We start from the raw sequence: 17,005 nt of genomic DNA, 5'->3' as shown, positions 1-17,005 counted from the left end.
TTTGAAGACTTTGCATTCCTGTTTTTTAAAGGCGAGGATGTGTTTTTGGCTAATCCGCGTTGCTGGAGAGTAAAATCCTCTTCCGACTACCAGCTCCTCTAATAGTGTTATCTCAGGGAGCCTGGTAGCTACGTAGTCATTCATTGGAAGTGCTCTCAGTTTTAATGCAAAAAAGTGATACAAGGATCTAATTGGATTTCTTTTTTTTCCTTCTTTTTCCAAAACTTGGACTTAAATTGTTGTGTTGAACTGTTAGTCAACAAACTATATTATAGTTTTAATTTATGACTTAAAATGTTTGGTTACGTAAGGGAGGCTGAAAATGCCAGAAAATATGAAAATAAAACTCTTTAGGTGTGGAGACAAAACCAGTGAAATTTGACTGTGCTGAAAACATCATAGTCAACTTTATTTTAGTTTTAATTTCTGTGCCTGTTACTCTTAGGATAAAAATGGCACATCTGTATTCTGATTTTTGTCAAAGGAGATTTTAGAGAATATTTCTTAAAGATTGATTTACTTTTACAGCTAAAAATTGTGAAATAGTATTATGTGTGTAACAATCTCTGCATTTAAAAAGTTATTCTACCCTTCTTCAGTACTAAGGGTTTTCTTTGTTCTAGCTGGAATTTTTTTCCTTCCCCCCCCTCCCCAGTTCTTTACTTTCTGGAGAGTCTTTCGAGGTAGAGAAGGCACTTTACACTTTGTAGGTGTTTGATTAAAAAAAATGCCACAAACAAAACCAAACACCTTTATTCTTTTTCTAAATTTTTACACTAAAGATGTTTTCCTTTTGTAGGTCACCAGTAACATTATAAGGCTTGAATGTATGGCTGCTTTAATTGTGAGGAATGTATCCCAGAGAAAGGTCTAAAATATTGGGATCTTCATTTTCTTCTCTTCTAATTCTGTTATTCCTGCAAGTTTTCCCCAGGCCTTGCTCTTCAGCTGCTGTAAACTGTCAGACACTAAAATACAGATGATGAAAGTATAGAAAGTGGAATTTAGCGGAGGCAGCCATGTTAATTTCTGTTCCATTTGAAATGCAGGAAAATATCATCTGCCAAATGGAAAAGGACAATCGGTGGGAAAAGAAATGTTCTTTTCAAGCTTCTAAGAGCAGTGACAATGGAGAGAAAAAATACTATAAAAAGTAGGCAGCTCCTTTTTCAAGATTTTGTTTTCAATGTATTATGCATGATTAACTGTACACATATGCTCTTCTGGAGTCCTGAATGGCTGAATACTACATCGCAGGGCTTATACTGTCTTTACTGCATTGCACTTTGCATTGGGGGGGAATAGGGCTCAGCTTCATGGCAGCTTTGCCAGTCTTTAGTATAATTTTTGAATACATTCATACTTTCCTTATTTGCCTTTTTTAATGTCAAGCATTGCACATAAGATGTTCTGCTGTTGCTATGCAACTGCTAAATCCAATATTTAATATTAATAAAACCCGAGTGGCATTAGCATTGCTGAGAACAGTGGGCTAGTAAACTATGATTGTACAATATCCAAGCTGTAAAACTTGGCAGGGACTTCAGTGTGCAATTGCATGTGTGGCAAACTGTGGGGCATGAGTCACTGGCAGTTACTATTTTAAGAATGGTGGGTTTTGAGTAAAATTTAGGAGCTCTTCTGATTTTGATTTGTATTTATATAATACAGCTTTTTAAACAAAAAGATAAAGAATGAGGTTGGTTAGTTGTTTTCCATAAGGTTTCATTTCAGATACAAATTCTGAGGGGTCAGCTCCCCGTAGAAGAGTCAGTGTTATAAACCTATGGGTCAGTACCCTGATTCTCCTATTTTTCTTCTAGGTCAGGTTGGTCGGCCCTTTCCCACTGTTCCTGCCACTTCCTGAAGCCTGAATTGGCTTTTTTTGGAGGCAGTGCTACTTCTCTGCCTGACAAGGTGCTGTTCAATGGGATGTTTTTCAGTTTCTCCTTTTCCAGCTTGTTTTTTGATATCTCCCCTATTTCTCTTCACTCTTAATTTGCTATCCCTCTTTCAGCTTTTTTGTTTGTTTGTTTGTTTTGTTCTCTACTCAGTTATTTCTGAAATAAGTCTGGGGTTTTTTGTATTAGCCTCTGATAGGTGTTAGATCAAGGATGGTGGTGTGCCCTGGCAATGCTTTGGCCTTTTAAATCTTGTTGCAGTCTGCAAATCCTCTAGGATCCTGCATCTGCTATCTAAAGATGTTAGTGTGCTGACACTCAGAGGGCTGTAAGGCTACTTGTCCTTTCCTTTTGAAGACCGCTGTCCAAAAGTTAACTTTGGTATTAGATCTGTATATAGTCAGAGTTATTTTAGAATTCTTGCTCTTTTTCGATGTAATAACTGATTTCTTTCATAGCATCTGGTCATTTAGATTTCAACTGGTTTCTTAAAAGGGCTATTTCAGGTAGTTTGTCTGTCCCCAATTCACCCATGCAAGTTTCTGTAAATTCAAAGCTGTATTTTTGCGTCCTAATGATTTTTTTTCATTTCTTCCTCTGCCTTTCAAAGATTAAGGCAAGTAGGAGAAGCTGCCTCTAGCTATATGCAAACCATTATTAAACCTACAAACAAAAGTATTAATGGAGGAAAAATACATTAAGTTGTAGTCTTTTTTTATGGTCATACTGGGAATACATTTTTATAAGCAGGTGAAATTTGTCTGTCCCCCTTAAACTGGTCTTTGTGCTTTTCGTATTCACTCTGCTAACCTGTCTTCTCACAGTATTGGGTTCTTAATAGCTCTGTAGATTTTACTGCCAGCAGGGGTTTAGTGTAATATTGATTTAACATTTCCAAATAATGGCAGTAATCTTGGTAAAGGTTTTTCCTCTTTTGGAATAAAGTAAAATTGGTTGGATTTATTTTAAGTGAGGCATAAATCATGGCACTGAAGTAAATTGGACTGTGTATCTTAGATGCTGTTCTGTGATTGGAATTTGGTTCCTTAGTGGGGTGGCACTGCTGAATCCCTTTCCTTCAAATTTCCTCTCCTTAAAGCTGTAACTCTCCAGGAAACAGCAATTCTAACATTTACTGAAATTCAGAAAAGTAACTGAATGCCACTCAGATGGCAGAATGTATTTTTTTAAATTGGGAAAGCATACCTTATTTCAATTTGGAGGCTGAAGCAAGAGAATTTTTTTCATATAGAAATTACCTGATCATGTTGTAGAACGTACGACTTCTCGTTTTCCTTTCAAAATGGCTTATTTCAATGTCGTAATGTTCTTTGTTTTTAACCTAGCTGTTTACAAGAGTAGAGGAGTCGGTGGGCTCTAGGTTGTGCTATGATTTGTCAGTAGTTCAGTCATCATAACTGACCCCGTGCATCTTGTAATACTTAGAGAAAACACGTTGAGCTCTGTTCTTGGAACAGATAAATATAGAACTGCTATTGTGAATATTCTTGTAGTGACGTACTTAATCTAGAAAGCTAACAATTCTTTTATTTGCTTTTAGGGTTTGAAAGTATTCTAGAAGGCCTGTTTGGACCTGGATTGTTAAAAGATCTCAGTTTGTTTAAAGGTATTCAATCTCTATGTTTGTATCTTGTTCTGCATTTCTAATGACAGAAGCAGCCCCAGCTCTGCCTCTAGAAAATGTGTGTTACCGTGGTGATTTGTGATTTTTTTTTTTTCCCCCTCCCCCAGGCAGTGCTCACAGTTAGTATCATATTGGCTAAAATTACTAATGAGTGTGTGTTCATCTTTATGTAGCTGGGAGTGTATTTGGCAGTGCTTGGAAAAACAGATTTGTGCATAGATAAAATGTATACAGTTTGGTAATTTGGGGTTTTAGAAAAATGACTGAAATGAAGCCTGCATCCTCAGAATGCAGGCAAGAATGTTGTGAAACAGGTATTTAATTTGGTATTTCTCTTTTGGCTCCAGTTGTGTCGTGGTTTATGAATATGAAGTAATTTGCTATTCCTCTGATTTACAGACTGTGAGCCTGAAGGTGTTTCTGATTGGTCTTTTGATGAAAATTGTCTTTTCTGCTGCCTGAGAAGAGAAAAAGTAAAGGTAACAATGCAGATGTGTGAAGCTAATATTATAGTTGTAAGGGAGGGACAAAGGGAGGGAGTTTGCGGCTCCTAGTTAAGTGAACATAGAAAATCTGCAACCTTGTACCTCTTTCCCCTCCTTTGGAAAAAGGCTTTTTGAATTAAAATAATGTGAGTCAATGAACAGACTTACCTCTTCTCTGCAACTTTTTCTTTATATTATGTGATGCAGACTTTTTTTTTTTTTTTTTTTTTTTTAGTGTGTAGTGACTCTTATCTGTTTGGTGGCTTTTGTTTGTTTTGTTTCTTTTGAGTTCTTTGTAAGAGGTGTTGTTGGGATCATGAAACCCTTCCCAAGGGAGCCAAACTGTGGTGTGTGCATGTTTACTACAGCCAGACGCTGAGGCTTATCTTCAGTATGGAAATGTGGTCCATTTTAACAACTAGGCCCTTGTTCTGTATCTTGGAATCTCTTTCCCTGTGAGCCATATCCTTTTATTAAAGAGCTCACATGCGGGGTAGATTTTGTACTGTGCTTGTTTATAACCAAGTCAGAGCTGAAATGTGGACAGGTCAGCTTTGCCAACATAGTAAACTTGCAGTTTGTTTTCTTAATGAGATTATAGCTCTATATGAAAGAAAGGCTATCATGCAATGCGTGATCGTTGCTGAGGTCATGTGTTGAAATACATAATGGTCGTTCTACAGCACAGGAAGGAAGGCTTGTCTGTCTTGGCAAAACTTCATTTACTGGAACTTGTAGCTACTACTTCTTCCTGCACAATGTAAAATAACACACAGAGTGGATCTCTATCAACTTAGGAGTGAAACAAAAGCCCTCTTTCCTCTGCAGCAGCCAACATGTATGACTATGTGGCTGGTTCATAAAGGAAGTACCTTGTTGACACTAATACTTGCCATGTTGCCAGTTTATGCTTGGTTTTGTATTACAGTTTTTGTTAAGGCAGGGGGAGGAGGGTTAGGAATACTTGCATTTAGAACAGATGTAAGACATAATACCTTTTTTCATTGAGACTGACAGCAGGTGAGCTGTATGTATGTTTGTGCTGTAAGGAGTTCTGTCTTGTTTGACTTATGTCATCTCATAAAAAGACGAAATTCAGTGTCTAGCACAGTTCTAGTTAAGGCATTGAATAGATCCAGAAATCAGTTCTGTGGTGCTGTCAGAGGCTGGTTGTCATCTGGCAGAATCTAACAGTGTAGGGGTAGATCTTCAAAAAGACTGTTTTACATCTCAATTGTCCTCATAGGTCGACAATAACTAAAATAAAGCTTCTGAAAATTGGTGATTGTTAGGTGAAGACAAAAACTAAGAACACCAATGTCCACCATATAGTGTGTTGATTAGGCATAGTCGTCCTTTTCAAGCTTCCACACAACCTTTAGTCAGAAGCTGAGATATCACTATTTATATTTTAATATGCTTTTCTAGGTATTTCTTTCTAGTTTCACGAAGTGAAGTGTAGCCCGTGGTTGTGAGTATCGCTGAAAAACTGACAATGTATTCCTATGTTAGTGATGGTTATTATGTTAAGGTTCCTCACATGGTTTTCCATTGTACTGTGTGGTGGCTTTTAAATTGATGAAAGAAAAGATGCAGATGTGGTCACATCTGATGTGCTTCATGGTGTTTTGGCATCAGGGGGTCTAAGGAGGTTTTAGGATTGTGTACAGATTGACATGGAACGCAGAGAGTGGTGCAGCATCTCATGGCAAAGGCGCGAGGTGGAGGGGAAGGAGGTTGTAAGTTCTGAGCAGGCTGGAGAGAAATGTGAGTTAAGAAAGGTTGTGGTAGTGTCAGTCAGGCACTATGGACTTGGGTAGAATAGTCTCTATAAATAAAACCCAAGCAATTTCTGTCACTTTACATTTCAGTAGCCAAAAATACCTATTTAATCCATTTTTCTTACAGATGCTTGGTAAACAGGGACAGCAAAGAGAGCTTTGTGCACATTCTTGTTTGCTGTGTGGTCAGGGAGCGGGGAAGGAGCATGAACCAATCCGTTCAAATCAGACTTGAGACTCTTCTGTCAATCCTGGTGGTTCTCTTTGTGCTCGGCATGGGGCTCATTTGGAGTATGTAGGACTTTTTTAGGGGTGTGTTGTTGTTGTGGGCATTTTGTTTCTTTGGTTTATTTTTTTTCTCTTCTTCCTGTCCCCCAGCCCCTGTATTGGTTCTGTTTGGTTTGGTGTGTTGTTTTTTTGAGGGAAGAATATGGCTTATTTTAGACCTGGAGAGTTCTTATGTGCCAGCTGAGAGAGATGGCAGGGCAGGAGTGCTTTGTTTCCTCCGTGGTACATCAAACTGCTGTGCTGCTGGCTCTTGCTGATGTTATTAGCTTGCAGTACAGAGTTAAACAGGACTTTCTTATGGGAACCTTCAAATAATATGGATTTGACATCATCATACTTTGAATTAAACATCGGAGACCTAACTGTTACAAAAAGGTTTGTGAATTCATTTGGTATTTAGCCAAATGATGGACAGTCTTCTGCTGATGGACTGAGCTAAATTAGAAATGGTACTAGTCTATTTGAAATCTCTGCCATTCAACATCTGTACTTCAGCTCTTTAGGAAGCTACAGGCTCAGTCTTCTGTAACTGCTGAAACATGTCTGTTTCTATACATAAAGTGATAGCAGTTATGCTTTCTGTGCCACATCCTCTATTCTGCTTTTTTTTTTTTTCAATTATTATTCATGTGCATCCTCTTTTTAGGAAAAGAACTGGGCAGGATGGGATGATTTGGGTTTGTGCTTGTACATTGCTGAGGTACAGAATCAAAAGGTGTGTAGTTGATGTTGTATATGGGAGCAAGGTGGCAACAAACCACTTATTCCAATGGTGTATTGCTGTGGCTGGCCTTTTTTTCTGATGAGTACATCTCTACCAATAGCTCTTTTTGGATTTGTGGAATAATTCGACAGTGTACTTGATTTCCACCTTTGTGTGACACGTAGGTACCTGGTCTGACAAGTTCAAAACCAATAAAAATAGTCAGATTTTTTTTTTTCTGGATTTCATTTGCCCTTAAGAATTACCTGTAACTAAGGAGACCAGTAGTTGTGGTTAAGGAGAATTGAGTTCTGAATTGCAGAATGAGAATTGGAAGCCAAATCAGTTTACTGGCAGAGCTGTTTAAGGGGAAAAAAACTACACTTGCTCTCCCACCCATTTCAGTGATGTTGGTTCTTGCTTTTAGAAGCAATCAGATTCAATTACATGCATTCTTCAAAGGATGGAGAACCATCTGCTGAAGTATTCTGAAAAGATTAATTTATTTGTAGCTGTAGTTCTACTTGCAAATACTGTGCAAATGCATGGATTTTTTGGCAGTCAAAATACAAAACAGTTTTTGATAGAGAAATTGAGTTGTCTTCATTTGAAAGTAATAATAAAATATAGATGAAGTAGGAAGCTAAAATTTTCCCAGGTGTATTTTTGCCCAAATTCAAAGGGTTATGTGCAATAACATAAAACTTTTAGAAACTAGATTTTTTTTTTTTTATTCTGTGATTGTTTGAGTATGGTGTGGTCGGAGGATAACTAGTTACCCAAAATGCTACTACCAGGTTATTAACATGGGTGTCTGTGTGCAGAAATGTGCAGATACACTGGTGGGCAGAAAGGCGAAAAAGACAAAATAACAAAGTAACAAAAGCAGCTCTGGCTGCGCACTCGTGGTGGGAGGGAATAGATGGGGTTCTATGGGACCAAGCCTGCTGAATTCTCATTTGGATAATCTGCAAATGTGGTAATTCTTAATTCCTTGTGGGCTTTATCCTTCACAGGGAAGGTTTAAGATAGTATAGTTTACAAGGTTGTCATGTGTGTGTTTTGGTTTTTGTTGTCGGGGTTTTTTTGGGGGGGGGGGTGCGGAGCAGGGCGTTTGGGTCTGTGTGTGTGTTGGTGTGGTTTTTTTGGTGTGTTTTGGTTGGTTGGTTGGTTTTGATTTTCTTTTAATGAAGCTTTTTCTTTTAAAAGGTTGTGGTACTAAGACCCATCAATGCAGAGAATCTGAACTTAAAGTGTACTTGACTTATCTCTTTTTAATTATGGCTCTTAATTTTTTAGTATGGCTTGTTGAATAAACTGGGGGAGCTGTTACTACAGAAGAAATCCGTGGCTCCATGTAGAACATTTGTATCAGATGAGATAGTCTCTACTGTCATTTGCTCATAGTTGGAGCTCAAGCTTAGCTTAAGATTTATTTTTTTTAAAAAGATGCAGATAGATAAGGCCAGAAGGAAGCACCAGTAATAAGAGGGAAAATTGGAAAAAGAATCCTTAAAGAGGATTCAGTTGAGTATATTCATTTGGAAAAGAAAACAGTATTGTCTAAAGCTACATAAAGCAATTCATATGTATTAAAAGAAGCAGGGGGGATGACACACAACTAATCTCATTAGTTGGTGACAGCAGAACAAGAAGGATAATACTCCTAAGCACATTAACTATTTTATAGATATATTTAAGCTACAAAAATAGCAAGAGAGAAAATTACTTCTGGACCATATTCTGGAGTTTTGTGATATTGACAGCAGAAGATTGAGTCTGGTTTTCAAACTATCCTAAAATACCTGGGCTTCAGTGTAAGGTCCTCTAAGGATTCTTTCAGCTGTGAAGAAGTGTGGGAGGGTACAGCATGTGAAGGAGTCATTTTGAAATTCAAAGTTTCTCTGATATGATTTGAATATTTTTAAAAGCTTGTATGTCATTGCTTTACACAAACATCTAAAAGGTAATATCATGCCATTACTTGGTTATGATTAGTCTGAATCTGGTATCCTTTCACTATGGAGGAACATAAACAATTAGTAAACTGGTGAGTGTCTAAATAATTGTAAAGAGAAGCTACCACTGTCGTTTAAAATGTTAACTCGTAGAATAATTGAAGAGGGCAAAGGAAATATCTGAAGTTGGGAAACTATTACAATTTTTTATGATTTTAGAATGTATTTAAACTGTACAGAGATCTTCACTGTGCTGGAAGATGCTCTATAACATTTTCAATGGATTTTATCACTTTAAAAAACTCAAGCATTTAGACTATCAATTTTGTATTAGGTGGTTTTAAAATAATTTGATATGGAGGCTGAAACCTGAAGAGGCTGTTTGTGATGATCTCCAGCTGTGTTTAATAGTAATGCAGGGTTACAGTTTTGCTTGTGCTTAAGTGTCAATGTAGGCATATTGTATTTCCACTGATTTTTTTTTTTTTTTCCTTCTCTCCCCCTACTATAGATAAGAAGTTATATTCAATAGCTATGAATCAATCAAGTTGAATTTGTTTCGGATTTGATACGTCTGACCTCAGTAATTTTAATAAGGAAATAATACTGTTTACTATAGAAATATGTATATTCAGTAAGTGAGGGATGTCTGAAAACTAATTAACCATCTGAATTTTTAGTTGATGTCAGGCTCAGGGCAGTTGCTTCAAGTGACATGCTCAGAATTGAAAATTATCTTGATAACTTGGAGAAACAAGATGGACAGACATACTTTATCAAGTCACAAGTTACAGATGTCTGAAAAGTGATAGCACTGTAAAAGTAGTAAACTATTTTTGAGGCTGTATCAGGAGAGGCGTTTGTCTTACTACCTGAATGCTGGTGAAACCTCAGCTGGGTGTAGCATTTTAAGAGAGATGTAAAGAAGCTGAATAGCATTGAAATTAAAGCAACAAGAATGACTTGGTCTTGAAGGCAGAAGGAAAGAAGAGAGTCGCTGGTGCCCTTAAGGCATGTCTGCAGAAAATAGTAGATTATTCTCCTTTGCACAGGCTAAGAGTTATAAAGACTGTGCAGTCTTAAGGAAGATGAAGTGTTAGAGAAGACAACCTAGGGATGTTGAAACATTCTTGTTGAAATGAGTGTTCCTGATCTTGCCATGGGATGGGGGGACTGGACTGGATCTCTAGGTCCACGGGTAGGCTGGGCAGCCGTGGGTGGTCTGTGGGAAGCCTTCCTCTGTTATCGCCACAGAGATGGGTAGGAATTATCTGCTATTCTAGCTTGTGGGCGCTTCCCTCTCCGTTGTGTGGGTCCTGTGGCTTAAACGTGAAGATGCTGTTGCCGTGTCTATATAAGACCACCATCGTAGCTTTCTCTTTGTGCCAGCAGTTTAGCATTTACAATTTCCTACAAAGATGATCTCCATGAGGATCCAACACTAGTGCTGACAAGGCCAGGCTGTCCAGGATTAGGTGGTCTCTCAAGGTCGTGCATTGACCTTGCATTGTGAAAACCCAAGCTCTGTATTTCTATGGCTCTTTGACTTAATTATGTTATGCTGTATATCTCAATGTACAAAAAGAGCTTCAGCCCTTTGGGAACATGTGCAAACCACTCCAAGTATCTTTTCCTGAAACTATATTGTTCAATATAGTGGTATTGCATGTTCACTGATGGAACTCCAGGGGTGCTCTCGGGCATGGCCCCCACCTGAAGAGAGGCACAAAGAGAATAGAATTAATCCTATGTTTATAAATCGTATGTAAAAGTAACTGGTTGGGTTTTTACCAGGGTATTTGTAGTCAATGACAATGCTATCTGAATATTAGTAGATTTTTCTCCTTCCTCTACCTGCATGTTGGTACTGAAAACTTTGATGTGATTCAGGAGTGTAGAGTGAGAGGATGAGCCTAAAGATAGCGGATCCAGATAATGGTTGTTGGGAAGAAATGGTGGGAAATGTAAAAAACAAACCCAACCAAACAAAACCAGACACACGCAGACACAAACCACGTCCTCAAAACAAAGACTTTTGGAAACTACTTTTGAATACCAATCACAATGAAATATTTAGTGTGAAAACTTGAAGTTTCCTTCTAGGGGCGAACCAGCTGCGAAGATTGCTGGAATAATTGTGACACAATTGATAAGAAAATAATTAAAAAATGCAATAAACAGAAGTCTTTCCAGTATATTTTGACTCATGTAGTCGCTGCTCTATTGCAGGTTCCAGAAAGTAGCTGAAGATTTTTCATCTTTGCACAAGGTTAAATCTGACTCTTATGCTGTGTTTCTTTACATTTTGATATATTAGCATGGATATTAATAAAAATCATACCTGTGTAAGAGATGCACGCTCCTTATTTTGGGGGGTAAGAACTAAGCACTGCCATTGCTTTGCTGTTCCCCTCTTCTCCCGAACGTAGATCAAATGATCCTTTATTCAGCTCCACCAGCGTAAGCCACTTACAATGTTTTTTGCTGGGTGATTTCTTTCTCTTCATTCCTTCTCTATGTAGAAAATGTGCAGCTTTAGTTAGCCCAGGCAAATTAAATTGTACTCTTTATATATAAACTTTATGGTACATTTATGGTGAGGCCCGCTGCCCTGAACTTGGTTTCAACTGAGCTGCGAGGCTCATACTGACTGTGTATTCTTAGTTGCGAAAAGTGCTAGGAGGATTTGAAATGCATTGTGTTGGGCAAGGGTTATTGTTATTTTTAGGCTTCTTCCAGAGCTATAGCCTGCCACAGGGCAAAGTATGAGATCAGGTTGTAGGGGTATATTTCTTTCAGTTCCAAATTCTCTGTCCTTTGAATTAAAAGAAAGTTTTGTGATGGTTTTGTTTTGGTTCGGTTTGGTTGTTTTTTTGCAATGGCTTGTGTGATGTCAGGCAGAGGATGCTAATTAACTCTAATGAATCTTTTTTTGCCAAATCTCTGTACATCAGTTTGCAGAGATTCCTTTTAAAGTAAAGCTTAAAGCAGTTTGTCTGTAAATGCTTAGATATTCCACCGATTGTTCCAGCACTTTTGTATGCCTAGATTACTTGTTATTACTTAATTTGCACAAATGCCTGCTTTTTACACCAGCTGATAAACTGAGTTTGCAGTTATCCTGATAATGCCTAAAAGGTAATGAGGCTTGACTCAGAATGGCTGTCAATAACTAGGACTAAAATTTGTCAGATACAGAAACACAGTTTCAAAAGGAAAATGCAAGTATGTTGTTTGAAGTCTCACCTGAAGAGGAACTCTTATAGAAATACTGGGCTTGTTCTCCACAAATATTTTTGTTGTGAAATCTGTACAGATACTTCACATATCTTAATTATCAGAAAAGTACAAATGCATTTTCAGTGTGTTCGTAAAATACCAGCGATCTATGGGAGCTCTACTGCTGGTTACTGGGTCAGGGCTACCTGGCACAGAGGTGAACGCTTTTATTGCAGTTAATCCATGAGTTGAATTCGTATTCTTTAAGACTATCTCAAAAGTGCTAATTTTCCTATGAGAGCCAGCAGGTTTGAGAGCAAGTGTGGGATCTCTCTGTGGATGAAAAGTGAAGTCTTTCCTTTTGGATACTCTTACCTTAACAAACATGTTGTTTTACTCACCCACCACCTCTGTCAGCGCATGCTCCTCATCTTTTGATTTAGCATAAGATATTGCTTTGTCTGAGGTAGTATCCCCCCTTGCTTCTGATAGAGAATTTTTGGAAGCTGTTAATTTACAAATCTGAAGGTGAGAGCCCATGTTGTTCAGGCCAGAGTCCACAGCATTTCGTATTATTACCCTTTGCACGTAGTTCATGTGACTGCCGTGTTCGTTAATTTACTGTGGGCTGGGTACGTAACCTTGCTTCATTAAACCTCTTGAAGTTGAGAGGGTGCAAACTTAAGAATGACTCCTTCTTTTCATTTATTTTGAATTGAGTTGCCAGTTCTTCCCTTCCCTTCTGGTTGCATGAGAATCTGAACCTGAAATCAACTCCTACTGTAGAGGCCAAAAAAACCAGATGTAGCCTAGATATTGTGGTAACTGATACTTTGTAAAGGTTAACAAAACAAAACACTCCCTGAACACAAAGAGTGGTTGTGTATGCATTCCTGCAGTAGGTAAATACAGGTAACTTTAATATTGCTTAAAATTAAAGTGGAGGGAGAGGGCCAGGAAAGAGCACAAGCGAGGCATTACTGTGAAAGAAATGAGAAAAGGAGGATGTGTCTGAGGGAGGGAATCCAAGCATTTAGGTTTCATATTTTTGTAACCTTTGTCTTCTAGTTTCTTGAGGTATATTTAAAATGAGTAGTTTATCTTGGCAACTCGTACAATTTAATTATGCTAGTTAAAACACTTGTTTTGAAATGTTCTTGAGATAACTCAGTTGCTTCCAGTTGTAAGGAAGAGAATGGATTTTAATTCATTGTGGATGTTGCAACCAGCTAACTTAAGTTTTTTCACTTAGAAGTAGCTACTACTGATTGTTTGTACAAAAGGACCTAGTTTTTGCTAATGCTCAGTTTGCATGAATGCTCTGTAAATTAAGAACTCTCTGTGTTTTGCCTTCAGTAGTTATTTCTTGGAACTAAAAGCCATAGCCAAAGAACAAGTACTAGATATGAGATTTGCAGCCAAATGTTGTAAAATATCTAAATAACTGTCTTTATAATTGGTTCTTATTTCCTGTAATGCTATCAAATCTTACAGGCTTCTGCTGCATTTACAAGAAGAAACCAGGACAAAGTACAATGTTCTGGAGCAGTCAAAAATCAAGTTTTGATTTCAATAGATTGAACTCTGTGCTAACTACCTAACAAGGTTTTGAATTTAGTAGAATATTTAATGCCTAGGGAACTTTATTCATTTTGGTGTCAGAAAGATCTTACAAATATCAAATATCTTTGCAGGAACACTTAGTCAGTCTGGATGAGCCAGCCTCGGAAGCTGGACAAGAAGCTCTGCTTAGACAAGAGCAAGCAAAAATCATTCGATTTGAAAGGCAAGCGGAAGAGTTCCTCAATGCAGTCTTTTACAGAAAAGGTTGGTTTTATTGGGGGGAAAAATGGTACATATTGCTGGTCTTTTTGAACGCAATGCAGTTGTCAAAGATCTGATGTTCAAGTTGTCATTGTATGTTCAGTATTTTTCAGTTGTCTTACATATTTATCAAGTAGAAATTGACTCTGAAATAGTATAGAAATACATCAGTGTGGGCTTGGGACAGATGAAGAGACTACAACGTATCTAGCTCTAAAACAAATCTATCCATGAGAACACTAGTGTTTTGCACTTTTGGAGGAATGACTCAGTTCTTACCCAGCAGAGCTGCTCCCCCAAGACCAATGTTTGGGTGAGCGGCTTGTTTGGAAGGAGGGGCAAGTGGCGGTGGGTGTATATCTATCTGTCTATATCTGTATTTTTAATTTTAATGGGATCTTTACTAATGCAATTTTTCTTAAAGGTCAGCAGTGTTCTCACTGTGGTCTGTAGTGATTGCCCACCCCACCCCCAGTATAAAATATTGTTGGAATAGTGCTAAAGGGGATATATGGAGAATTCAAAACATGAGCAGCAAAATAATTGGAAAATACAGTACTGCAGAGTATGCTGAGAACAATAACAGTAGCTCAATGCTGGAAAATGCTGTAAATCTCTTCTGGAGAGTTACATCAGTTAAACTGTGCTCTTAGGAAGGCACAAAACTAATTTTGCTGTTTTCTACCAATCTGAGAAACATGAATCCAGAGGTTGCTTCCAAATGCATCCTGAATGAAAGTATTTCCTACTTATCAGTCTAACCCATGTGTAAGAAAATCTGCCAAATCGGTAATTCCAACCTGTCTGCTGGGGGACAATGCAAGGCTTCAGTTTAATGAATTAGAAATTGATGTAGCTGGTCCTCAGCCCTTCCTCCCAGTGACCAAAATATTTAAAGGTGTTTTAAGTAGATAACAGTATCTTAGCCTTTCTTTCATGACTCAAATGAATAAATACAAACTATACATTATGATGTATTGCATAAAGTCTAGAAGCATGTAGGATGGGAGGAAGGATAGTTATTGCATGACTACTGATAGTTCAGATAGTGCGTTTATTCCAAGTCTTCCTTTTCAGTTTTTTTTGGTATGGGTTTTTTTTTGTGGGGGATTTTTGGTCTTTTTTTACTTTCTTCTTCTAAGGTTAAGGTTTCCTTTTGCTTTTAGATTTATCCCATTTCTATTTAAATCCAGATGGGATTTAAGAAAACAAAAATCTAGAGAAAATATCCCTTTTTTCCACATTACTTATCTGGTGAGAGGAAAAAATGCAGCTCCTTCACTACCAAATTGTTTATTAAAGACTTAATCACTTTAAAATTGAGCTTAAATTTGTGTGTGTCTTATCAGAAAGACATATTTCCCTAACTGTCAGAAAACTTTTGGCAGATATTGCAATGTGCTAATGAGGCGTTTAACACAGTCCATGATCAGATACACAGAATGAAGATAACGAAGTTACTTCATGTGTTGAAGAATTGTTGAGAATATTCTTAGGATGCTCTTGCTTACCTTCCTCTGGCAGAGCTGTGCTTGGTGCAGGAGCACGAAGGGAGGGGAAGAAGCCTGGCAAAAGGCAGTTCTGAATCCTTATGCATCGTTGTGAAGCCTGGCTGTATTTAGATTACTCAAAAGGTTATTCTAACTCATGCCACTGCCATAAGATCCCCAGGCACTGTCATACCAAAGAGGACACAAAGAACGGCAGAACTCTGACACTCCTACGTTGCTCAGAGATGCTGGGCTCTCCTGGTTTCATGCCAGTGATTAGTTCTTTCTTTCCATCCTCACTGCCAGTAACATTTGAGACTGGTATTTTGTAGCCCAGGCAGATCAGAGAAAATGGAGATGTTCTGCAAACAGGTGCCTGTTGCATGTCAAGGGCAGACACTCATGGTCTTAACATATATAAGTAATTAGCAGGATCAGCAAACTTTCTGGGCAGGTTTACTGTCCATTAATCTTATGTATTTTCTTTCCTTTGTGCCCATGTGACTCTGACTTAATAATGTTTCTTTCAAATATTCATACTTCCCACTGAAAGCAGAGTGGTAGTACCTAGTTGTCCATTACCTTGTAGCAGGATGGTACCTTCTTTTGATAGCTTAATCAAATCATACCTTTTTTTGCTTGATACTGCCCTGCTAAGATTTCACTATAGATAAAATACACAAAAGCTATTAGCATTTTAAAGTTCGGAAGTGCTGCTTTAGATTGCCTATAGCTGATAAATATTTGCTGTATTTTTCTTCTCTGAGAATCTCTGGTTTAGTTAATTTTAGTTTATTAAAAAAAAAAAAAGACACCTGAAGTCAAAATAAACATCTGGTTGATTTCAAGCAATGCAGCAGAGGCACCAACAAATATTTTGCACTTGATTTTGAATAGCTTTAATCCTTAGCATTCAGGCTTTACATTAAGCAAGAGGCCTTCAATGTGCTAGGTAACTACCTTTCTGGTTGAAAATTGAGTTTTGTTACTGAATTAGAGAGTTTAGCTTGAGCAGCACTAGCAAGCTCTCAGTAGTCACTCTGTGCTGATTCTTTGAAGTTGCATATGACAAAGATGCCTGGTGGTAGGCATGTGTAGTATTTTCTCCCTGAATTGGAAAATGTTCAGCTCTAAGCATTACTGAACTGTACTTGTGAACATGGATGCAGAGGAAAGGCGTCATTCTTCTTCAGAAAATGTAGGTGCCATAGAGCTCATTCCTGCCGGCCCCACTTGTGTGCTACAAGCACATGCCAAGGAGCTGGCATCAGTGTGTCCATGGCATTGGTTTGTGTCCCACTGGGCTTTCCCAGAGCCTTTCATGTGTCCTTCAGCAGGTTATAGTAGAGAGCTTAGAAAATGGAAGAAATGTCACCATAGCAGAAAAAGGCTCCCGTGCTTCTCCAGGCCTGGGTCCTTGTGGAGCACTTGGAATGAAAGTGAGTTCGACTCATCTCCTGGTGATTTCTTAAAACTCTAGTGTCTTGCCCTTAACAACAATAAAACAACCTGTAGATTTTACAAGAAATTTATTAAGTATTTACATAAATGTCTTGGAAATGTATAGCTACTCTACCCTTATAAGAATACTTGTGTTGACTGTATAAGGTCTTACATTTAAAAGCTGTACTGAACAGGAAGGAATTTGGGCTGGATTAAGTATTTAAAGCTCAATATGGTTTTTCATCAAGAAACACACTAGTTGTCTACT

At 37.9% G+C, this 17,005-nt stretch overlaps 1 protein-coding gene across 2 annotated transcripts in view; it reads left to right on the top strand.

The window, feature by feature from the left end:
• LCOR (ligand dependent nuclear receptor corepressor) overlaps positions 1 to 17,005 on the top strand; it is a 60,320-nt gene that overhangs the window by 26,509 nt on the left and 16,806 nt on the right. Inside the window, exons 4-7 of one of the 2 annotated variants that reach the window (XM_071812063.1) lie at positions 1,050 to 1,153; positions 3,463 to 3,528; positions 3,946 to 4,025; positions 13,675 to 13,807. In XM_071812063.1, the coding sequence (XP_071668164.1) occupies positions 1,050 to 1,153; positions 3,463 to 3,528; positions 3,946 to 4,025; positions 13,675 to 13,807 (383 nt within the window). The remainder of the gene's footprint in view (positions 1 to 1,049; positions 1,154 to 3,462; positions 3,529 to 3,945; positions 4,026 to 13,674; positions 13,808 to 17,005) is intronic. The other variant, XM_065843820.2, reaches the window with a different exon arrangement.

This window comes from Patagioenas fasciata, chromosome 8 (assembly GCF_037038585.1).
Source record: "Patagioenas fasciata isolate bPatFas1 chromosome 8, bPatFas1.hap1, whole genome shotgun sequence".
In the NCBI taxonomy this organism is placed as follows: Eukaryota; Metazoa; Chordata; class Aves; order Columbiformes; family Columbidae; genus Patagioenas; species Patagioenas fasciata.
Note: the sequence above shows the minus strand (reverse complement) of the source record. Positions and strands in the feature narration are given on the sequence as shown.